This window comes from Callospermophilus lateralis, chromosome 19, assembly GCF_048772815.1.
Source record: "Callospermophilus lateralis isolate mCalLat2 chromosome 19, mCalLat2.hap1, whole genome shotgun sequence".
In the NCBI taxonomy this organism is placed as follows: domain Eukaryota; kingdom Metazoa; phylum Chordata; class Mammalia; order Rodentia; family Sciuridae; genus Callospermophilus; species Callospermophilus lateralis.
Window position 1 is genome coordinate 30302466 of NC_135323.1, and position 10643 is coordinate 30313108.

Sequence of the window (10643 nt, forward strand, 5' to 3'; positions counted from 1 at the left end):
CGGCTGGCCCGAGGGGGCAGGAATGGGGCAGCTGCTGAGGGTGGTGGGTGTGCAGGTGGATGGGCAGAAGGTGCTGCTGGGCGACTGGCTGGCCGGGCGGCTGCACTTTGGCTCCCGCGTGGCATGGTGGTTGTGGTGGGACTTGGATGAGCTGAGTCCCTAAAAATGTTTTTAACTCTTGTTAATTTCATTTTGTATTTTTCATGTAAACTTTATGACTCTTGTCTGTCAGGGCTTTATGGAAGTACAACTTCTAATACAATAACCTGAATTAGTTTGAAATAATGAGCCATCACCTATAGGCTAGACAAAATATAAGGCTGACTTCCAGCATAATACGGATCCCAATTAAATGGAAGGGGTAAACAATTGTAAAATTATAGACAATAGGGGCCGGGGTTGTGGCTCAGAGGTAGAGTGCTTGCCTAGCATGCGTGGGGCACTGGGTTCAATCCTCAGCACCACATAAATATAAAATAAAGATATTGTGTCAACCTATAACTAAAAAATAAATATTTAAAAAAATTATAGACATTACATTTAGAACACAGTACTCCTACTTTAAGACTGGTGCAACTGGCCTGCTAGATGATTAAAACCAAAATTTGGAGACTAACATTAAGAAAATGAAAGAGCCAAGGAAAATAACCAATATTTGGCTCCTTCCCTCTGAGATCAACTTGGGCCCAGGGAATGACAGGGACTTCCCTAAGAGCTTTATAACTCTGGGCCACATGACCTCCAAATCAAGGGGATCAACAGGATCCTAGAGGACAGGAAGTCAATCAGTGCACATTCTTCACAGAGGAGGGCCATTTGAGAAGGGAATATCCCTGATGCTTCTGAGGGAAGCCACATAGGGTCAGCAAGACCATATTCTAGAAGATGGCACTAGACAAGCTAAGAGGCTTCTCACAAGTTCCCCAAAGTGATCCCCTGAGGATTCTCAGCTTATTCTTAACAGTAGAAAGGGACAAGGCCAATATTGACCAACCTTTGTTTTGAACATCTGTCAGGAGAGTTATAACCAAAGCCCAGCTGGGCATGGGCCAGTGTTCGTGGCTAAGGTGGTACAACTTGTGGCAAAGGGGTTAAAGATCATCTGGAAGCTACAACTAAGCAAAGCATATCTGGAAACCCACCTACACTGGATCAAATATTGCCAAATGCTTTGTTAATTACTAGGTCTAGCCCTATTAGACAGACAGAATTCTCCTATTATGAGATTCTTCATGGGTGTCCTCGTCCCATTATAAGAGGTATATGAGCCCTAAAAATTAAACAATGTTATGCCTACCCCTTTAAACTAGGAGATGCTATTTAGGTAAAAGAATGAAATGTCCAACCCCTAAAGCCTCTTTGGAGGGGTCAATTCACTGTCATTTTATCTATCCCTACTCCAGTGAACATGGCCAAGTGGCCTCTTAGATTTATCACAGCAGGGTAAAACCAGCCTCATATGATTGGGAGTACATTCCTGATTCAGCTGCACCATGAAAGTTGAACATCCAAAATAAACAAGGGCAGCCCAGAGGCCCCCGAGGACAACAGCCCTACTTTGGTCACTCTGGGAGTCGACTATGCATGGCAGAAGCTTGAGGAACCAACTACTAACTGGGATAAGCGGACTTCTCTTATTTTCTGTATTGGTCTATTTAGTGTGATGCTCCTTATGGCACTTCCATTCTGTCTCTGCATCCTTAACATACTGACTCAACTTGTCTCCCCCCACCTGTAGGCCACGAACTTCCAAACGGTCCTCCAGAGTTACCAGCAGCTTAGCCTAGAGGATATGCACAAAGGTGATGTCCCTTAAAAAGGTTAAGAGGCCATCAAATTGAGGAATGAGATGGCAAAACCAGACCTGGTTGTAAAATCAAATTTTAAACTCAGTTCTCCTTTCCTTCTGAGAGGCTTTCTTCAGGAAACCTAATTAACCATGGGTCCCTACCTTTTGGGCTGTAAGCAACTGTCTCTGACTTCAACCTTTTGAAATGTAAACACCCCTGTGTGAGGCTTTCAAGGCTAGAGATTGAACAGGCGCCTATTTGTTTCTATAAAAATACTTTATTTTAGAGACTCCCTCCCCTCCACCAAGGCCTTCAGTCATGTAGATTAGGATTTTTTTAAAAAGAAAAATCCACTCTCAATGATAGGATGGGTCCAAGATGAGGCCAAATAACCTATAAATGTTGTGAGAAACTGGATCATAGTCCGGAATTTGGAATTTGTTTTCCTCTGGGCCTGCTGACATAAAATAAAGTTTGGAGTTCTTCTTCTCTCTGAGTGCTGCCTGTTCCTTGTGATAGGTCTGTTTCCAGCAACAAAGAAGCAGCCTAGAACCAGTCCCTCACTCCCCGTTCTGCAGCCTCCAGAGTTACTTTCCTAACTGGCCATCCGCTTGCCCAGCTTTGCCCCTTCCCATGGAGGGAATTCTGGCTAGCAATGGAGGCAGGAATGGCCATGTCACAATTCTCCTTGGACATGGTGAAGAAGGGCTGGGTTTTCTAGGTTGCTGGAGGGAACATGGAACAGATGCCTATCATACTGAGAAGGGAGTCTGTGTTATTTCTCTCAAGAGGAGAGGACATCTGGAAGTCACCATAAATTCTAGGAGGAAGAAATGCAGCACCCCCCCCCCCGCCCCCACACACACAAACACACACACACATGCACTCACACATACTCTTCTGTGGGTGAACTTGTGCTTCAATACTTGGGGCAGGAGAGCAAGGGTTTAGTAGATATTCAAACCCTTGGAAATGATCTCTGTTGCTGTCTGCAAGCCCCACCACAGAAATATGCCGGAGGCTTCCCTTTCAGAGTCTGAGAATCCCTGTCTCTGTTCTCTTAGAGAGCACACCCCTCGCCTTCAACAACAGACAGTCATTCTCAGTCATTCTCGGGAGCTCATGCCTTAACAGCTGGGCTGTGCCTGCTCCTCCAGCTGCAATTCTTTCACTTTGCATTGAAGATGCCAGGAATGACAAGGGGAGGGGGGAGAAGTGGGTGGTGCCAGGAGGCAGGGCCAAGGGAAGAGCCGGGACCCTGCAGGGTTTCAGCCTGAGGATTCTTCTCTCTGCTTCTTTCCCCAAAGATTGGTGCTTCTGCTCAGAGCTGCCAGGTGAGTGCAGGTGAGTGCATGGGTGAAGAGCTGCCAGGCTGGCACAGGGCCTGCTGGTAGTAGTGGTGGCAGGAGGCTGCTGGTCTCTAGACACGTTTCTCCAGCTCTGACCACACAAATCACCCGGGGATATTATTGATCCAGATATGATCTAGAAGTTGGATATGTGCCAGGAAATGATGCATTCTTGCTGATGCTGGTGTTGATGCTTCATGGCCATACTAGAATATGAATAGAATAGATGACTCGAGGCATCTGGTGTGTTTTTCAGGAAAGCTGTGAGATGGGAGCAATGAGCCTGGGTGAGCATTGACAGGTTCTTCCCTTGTTGGTGGACATTCCCTCCCTTACTCCTAAACTCCCTGGGATGGTTCTGCCACCAGTGGAATCCCCCCCCAACCAAAAGAAAAAAGAAAGAAAGAAAGAAAGGAAGGAAGGAAGGAAGAAAGGAAGGAAGGAAGGAAGGAAGGACACAAGATGCTTAGAAAAATTATTTCCAAAATCATGATGGAATTTGAAGAATTTGTTTTAGCTATTTGAAAATCTGCTCAAAGTCTGGGCTTTCTTTTCTTTCCCAACTCTTGAACTCACAGGTGATGCTTCACTAAAATCTGGACAGGGCTCAGATTCTGCCAATTCCCAAACTTATTTGCAAACGATTCCTCTATATTTGGTTGTCTCGCATGGTCCTAGGGTGGGTACAAGAAAGAGAGAGGTCATGGGGAAGGAAATCAGAGATACAGACTGTGGGAAGTGCTTGAATTCCTGACCTTGGACCCTGTTAGTCCTTCCCCTTATTACATTTCAGGTCTGCTGGGAGTGCAATTAAATGGGTGCTGGTGTTTTGGAAATCATGCTCAGCAAGAGACCAAGCAAACACGGGAGGGCTGCAGAACTTGGGTTTATTTATGCAGAGGATCTAGATGAGTGCTTTCAAAGTTCTGGGCCCTGAGCTGCAGTTACATGGAGCTTTTATAGGAAATTTGACATCATTTCTTAACCATTACAACTTAGTGGGTTTGAATTCTTGGTCTGTGTGACCGAAGAAGACCAGGCACAGGGAATTTATAATAAGTAGTTCAAAGGTGTAGAAGAAAGACAGTAAAACACATGCCTGTGTTATCACCAAGTGGCCTTTACCATGGGCAGCAGTAACTCAAGATGACTTGACTTCATCTCCCCAAGAGCTATATTTCCAAGAACTAAGCCTCTGGAGGTTCTAGTTTAAACAGCAGTTAATTGGCATAGAAACCTACACTTTATACTAGCAATTAAGTAACGTAGCTACATTCCTACAGAATTCAGAAAGTTACAAAATATAAGAAGAGAGGACTCTTTTCACAGGCACCTGTTGAATTTCTGGCCTGTGGAAAGCAGGAGTGTTTATATTTCAAGAGGGAATCCTCAGACTCCTGGAGACAGTTATTTACAATCCAATAGAGAGGGACCCAGGGTTGACTAGGTTCCCTAAAGACAGGTTGACAGAGGGGAGGGGGGAAAATTAACTTTTTACCCAAGCATTGTTTCTTCATCATAATATTCATCTTTCTTTTAAACATTATTTTTTACATACATGACAATAGTGGAATGCATTACACTCATTATTACCCATTTACAGCACAATTTTTTGTAACTCTGTATATAAAGTATGTTCACGCCAAATTATGCCATTATACATGTACTCTGTTTTTTTTCTTTTTTCATTACAATTCTTTTTTTAAAAGATTCATTCCTTAGATGTTTATTGATTTATTCATTTACATACGTGCTGAGAATCGAACCCAGTGCCTCACATACGTTAGGCAAGTGCTCTACCACTAACCCACAACTCCAGTTGCATTACAATTCTTAATACACATATATACCACAATTTATCATATCTCTGTTTGTACATAAGGTATGTTGACACCAAAATGATATTCATCTTATAATCAGGTCTGGTATCCCTGATTTATTGGGCCTGCATTTTGAAATAAGATGAGACTGAGACCAAAATTTCAGAATTTTCTGAGTTACTATTCAGTCTGATAACTCTCCAAGAGAGCCAGGGCAGATAATCTCAGATGTCTGGAGCTGTCTCCTCAACTCCAGGGACCCTGTAGCTTATGAGGTGGGATGGGGGCATTCTCACAAAAGGGGCTGATTGGGGGGAGATTTGTGTCCAACCTGGAGGTGGACTGAGTATCCTGGTCCCCCAAATGGAAGGCCAGAAAAGCTCTTTGAGAAGGTCTTTGAAATGTCTACAGACATACTATTTTACAGAGTTGTTCACAGAGGCCAAGAGTGGAGAAATGATAGGGCAGTGCTACCCTGTAACAGCGCTTCTTAACCAGGGGCATGAATTTGCCACCCAGGACATTTAGTGGTGTCTGGGGACCTTTTTGGTTGGAAAGAGTATGCTGCTGGTGTTTAGTGGGTGGACACCAGACACGCTGCTAAACATCTTCCACTGTGCAGAGAGGCAAATAGAATTATTGGGTTCCAACTAGTGCCAAGGTTGAGTGACCTAGCACCAGCTTTGAAACTAGATCTTCCTTTTGGTCTTCTGTGGAGCTCAAGTTCAACTCAAACAAAACAGTCAAACATTTATGGAGGAATGACTTTTTTCAGGCACTTCACTAAGTGCTTCTCTTGCAGTAAGTCAGCTGCAAGTTGAGTATCCCTTATCTGAAATGCATGGGATCAGAAGTGTTTTGATTTCTGGATTAAAATAAACATTTTAGAATATTTGCATAGACATAGTGAGGTATCATGAGCCTGAGAATCAACTCTAAACACAAAATTCATTTGTTTTATACATATTCACACAGCCCTGAAGATAATTTTATATAATATTTTTAGAGCATTTGCCTTTTGTCTGTGATGCATGTGTTCGATCAAGTCAGGTATGAAATTTTCTTCTTGTGACATTATGATGGTGCTCGAAATGTTTTGGATTTTGGAGCATTTTAGAGTTTTAGGTTAGACTTGTAGTGATTTTATTATTATCTTGATTTTCAGAATTAAAAAAAGATTTTGTTCCTATATTTACTTACTTTTTGTTACATTCATTATTCATTTTCTTCTACTCAATTCTAAAAGAGTTTCCCAAGCCTGTTTTCCAGTGTCCCAGTTTGATTTTCCTGCAAATATCATATATTGCCTTCAAGTTTTAATTGCGCTATGATTCTTGTCCTATTCTATTTGCAGTATTTTTTGATTAATTTTTCTCAGTTATTTATTTCTCATGAGTATATGCATTTAAAAAATCCATTTATTCTCTCTCTCTCTCTCTCTCTCTCTCTCTTAACCTGGGTTTGCATCCAGGAACATTTTACCACTGAGCTACATTTCCAGCCCTTCTTATTTTTTATTTTGAGACAGGGTATTGCTAAGTTGCTTAGGGCCTAAGTTGCTGAGGCTGGCCTCAAACTTGCAATCCTCCTGCCTCTGCCTCCCGAGATGCTGGGATTTCAGGTGTGTGCCACTGCACCTGACTCTATTCTCATTTTTTTGAGGAGTTTTGGAAAGAAATATTTTTAATATTACATCTTTAATTATGAGACCAACTTTATATCTTCTTAGAGATTAAAAATGAAGCCTTCTAGAAATCTTACCCATTTTAAGAGAAAAATCTCAATAACCCAATATTCTTCTAATATAGCCATCATAAGTTTAATAGTCTATGATGGAGGTAGAAGTATAGAGCCTAAAGGAAGGCAGAGATTCAAACTCTGACTCCCTGTGGCTGAAAACACATTTCTGTCCCATCTGGTAGACATATTTATCTGGTCAATCTAAGACCCTTGGAATGATCCCTTGGGAGCATCTCAGTCCATCCCTTCTGCCTAAGCTTTGGCATGTGCTTTGTCCTTATATATAGTTTATAATACTCATGCTCATTTAAAGTTGTTGTGATTATTACTGGGTATTATAATCTGGAAACTGGTATGAAACAAATTAGATATGTCTCATTTACTGCCATGTTAACTTAGAAATCAAGGTAATTGATATTAGAATTAAAGGGAGATAGCTAAGCATATTCAAAGTCAGAGAGGGAACAGGAGGTGGGAGGTCTGAATTACAGGGAAGATAATTTGGGGATCAAATCTTTAAAGAATCAGGAAAGCAGAGACCTAGTAAATAGATTTGGGAGAATAACACTGGGCAAGTGTAGGGCCATCTCTGTTTAAGATGTCTTTTATCTTAGTAGTAAGCTGTAGTAACTGTGTAATTTCACTTGAGAGTTTCTATTTCCTCTGTGGAATAAAAGGTTTGTATGATGTCTTAGTTTGTTCAGGCTGCTATATCAAAACAGCTTAATATAATGTATAAACATCAGAAATGTACTTCTCCAAGTTCTAGAGGTTGGGAAGTCGAAGGTCAGGGTCTTAGCAGATATAGCATCTGGTGAGGGCCTGATCTTCACAGAGGATACCTTCTTTGTGTCCTCCATGATGGAAGGGTGGAAAGAAAAGCTCTCTCAAGCTTCTTTTATAAAGGCACTAATCCCATAAGAGCAAAGCCTTTATGACCTAAAGGTTCTATTTCTGATTGCTGCCACATTTGGTACTGGGATCCATCATTCGAAATTTGGGAGGATACCACTATTCAGATCATAGCACATTGTCTTCTGGCAGCAAGAAGAACCAGGTTTGAAAGGATTTGGATTAAATGGAAATTGTTGGAAACAGCTTCTGGGCATTGAGAAAAGCTACTGGTTAGGGCAGAGATCAATATGGCAAACTTGACTTTGAAGCATGATGGTGTTTTGGTCATGGAATTAATGCATTTCTGAAACTTGTCCATCAACATAAGGGAGATACATACCCAAAGACCAATGGCAAAGGAGAGTAAAAAAAATTGAACTTCTATGCTCTCATTTCTGGCTTTGGCCCCAAATCCCAGTGGCCTTTAATTATAGCAGATTCTCCTGGGTTACCTTCAAATCATTCTCTTGTTTCTATTTTGGAAGGTCTAAAGAGCATCAGACTAAACCAAGCCTTGGAATTCAATCTGTTTATTTCATCCCATCCCTATCTATCTCCCTAAACTGTCCCCCTGTAGTCTTGCTACCATGATGGGAGTAGAGATCATTCCAGTACACCTGTGAGCACCCAGTGGCACAGCACCAGAGAAAAGCAGACGGCCTGAGAATGCACATACCCTCCCAGTGTCAGCACTGGTATGGTTAAGATGACGTTGTTAGTGGCACCAGACCTAGTAGAAAAGTTCCCGAAGGTGAGAGATACACCCTAGTTTCTTAATATTAGTCTTTGGGAAAGGGAGAGAGGAAAGGAGGAAAAGAAGGACATAGATATTCTCAAACTGCCAGTTCTCCATTCCAGGAATATAGAAATGGGAAGCAGGAGAGGGAGAGAGGGAGAGGGAGAGGGAGAGGGAGAGGGAGAGGGAGATGGAGAGGGAGAGGGAAAGGGAGACACACACACACACACACACACACATACACCCCTACACACTTTCCTTTTTTAATATTTATTTTTTTTAGTTGTAGTTGGATGCCATACCTTTATTTTATTTATTTTTATGTGGTGCTGGGGATTGAACCCAGGGCCTCGCACATGCTAGGCTAATGTTCTACCACTGAGCCCCAACCCAACCCCCTACACACATTCTTTACTGTATTATTATCTTTTTTTTATTAGTTGCTCAAAACATTACAATGATCTGGACATATCATGTATCATTACCTTCATGGATGATTCGATTAGTTAAATAGGTGCAGAATCTTGATATTTGCTATGGTTTGTATGAATATTCCCCCCAAAGTCTGCATATAAAGGCCTGGCCCTCTGTGTGACTGTATTAGGTGGTGCTTTGAGAGGTGGGGCCTATGGGAATTTTTTAGGTCATTGAAGAGATGCTCATAAAAGGGGTTGTGGGACCCCACCCATTCCCACCCTCTCCTTGGATTGCATATCTGAGCATTTTGCTCCAACATATAGTCTCTGCCATTTCCACCCAAGACATGAAGTGAGGAATTCAGTGGATGACTTTCAACAAACCTGTGCTATTCTGTTTGCACTTTGAAACTCCAAAACTGTAAGCTAAATGAGCCTTTTCTCTTTATAGAGTTAATTACCTCATATGCTGTGTTATAGGTATGCAAAGCTGACTAATGCTATATTTGATTGACCAGACTTTGGAGAGGATCAGAAAGGCTTTTCAGATCCTCTGGTTAGCAGTGACAAGGTCAAGAGTGACAAGATCCCTCTAAAGTGCAATGAGCAACACCTGCACTGATCATCCTCCTCTGTTCCATTACAGGATGTGTGGCAGGTTCCTGAGGCAGCTGTTGGCTGAGGAGAGCCAGCACTCTACCCCTGTGGGACGCCTCCTGCTTCCTGTTCTCCTGGGAGTCCGTCTTGTGCTGCTGGCTGCCAGTGGGCCTGGGATCTATGGTGATGATCAGAGAGAATTTGTGTGTCACACTCAGCAACCAGGCTGCAAGGTGGCCTGCTACGATACCTTCCACCCACTCTCTCCATTGCGCTTCTGGGCCTTCCAAGTCATCTTGTTGGCTGTGCCCAGTGTCCTCTATCTGGGCTTCACCCTTTATCATGTGATTGAGCACTGGGAAGAATCAGAAAAGGTGATGAAGAAGGAAGAGATCCTGACCCACAAAGGGGACAGCAGCAGAAGGGTCTCTGCTGCTAGAAGCCTCAAGCTGCTCTGGGTCTATGTGGCACAGCTGAGTACTCGGCTGGTTCTTGAAGCGGCATCCCTGGGCGGGCAGTACCTTCTGTATGGGTTCAACATTCCCAGCTCCATTTCATGTCGCCAAGAGCCTTGCATTGGCAGTGTAACCTGTAATCTGTCCCGCCCCTCTGAGAAGACCATCTTCCTAAAGACCATGTTTGGGTTCACTGGCCTCTGTCTCTTGGTTACTCTTTTGGAGCTGGTGCTTCTGGGTTTGGGGAGATGGTGGATGATCCTGAAGCAGAAATCTTCCTCCTCAACTTCAGAGAGCACTACAAGACACAAGGAACCAACTGACAACTTCCCAGTGGTGGAAACAAAAGAGCAGTTTCTAGAAGCAGGTGAGAAGGACCCTAAAGACCCTCTCACTTCCTGTCCCTGATGTCTCTGTCTACCTGGGGCAAATCCTTCACCCTTCCGGGAAGTACAACTTCCATATGTTCCAAGTAGATAACCAGTTTTCAGGCAGATGAATTATGACCACTGCCCCCAAGTCCATTCCCCAGTGTCCATCCCCATCATTTGGACAATTCCGACCATGGACCAGGATGCGAGTACCAGTCCCTTCAATTTTCCTACTTAGGAAATGTCTCAGCTTCTGCTCGATCTCTACAGAGTTATAAAGACACCTGGATTGCCTGAAGGAAATCCTATGATTGGATCTTCTTTAAAGCATTCAGTTAGTGGGGATTCACATTCATGACAAGTTAGAGGCTCTCGAAGGATAACAAAGGACCACATTGGCCCATGCTATTGAAAACATTACCTTAAAGAATTCCTGACTCTGTCTTCTTCCCACAATTACCTAGTGTCAGCATCA

General features: G+C 43.0%; 1 protein-coding gene across 1 annotated transcript; it reads left to right on the forward strand.

The window, feature by feature from the left end:
* Positions 1 to 3107: 3107 nt before the first annotated feature.
* Positions 3108 to 10205, forward strand: Gjc3 (gap junction protein gamma 3). Its single transcript, XM_076840065.1, has 2 exons — positions 3108 to 3124; positions 9392 to 10205. Exon 2 carries the CDS (start codon positions 9393 to 9395, stop codon positions 10203 to 10205), a length of 813 nt encoding a protein of 270 aa, XP_076696180.1. The 5' UTR covers positions 3108 to 3124; position 9392.
* Positions 10206 to 10643: the final 438 nt, after the last annotated feature.

Coding starts and splice junctions, on each gene's coding strand:
- Gjc3 (XM_076840065.1), top strand. CDS start 9,393: ATGTGTGGCAGGTTCCTGAGGCAGCTGTTGGCTGAGGAGAGCCAGCAC.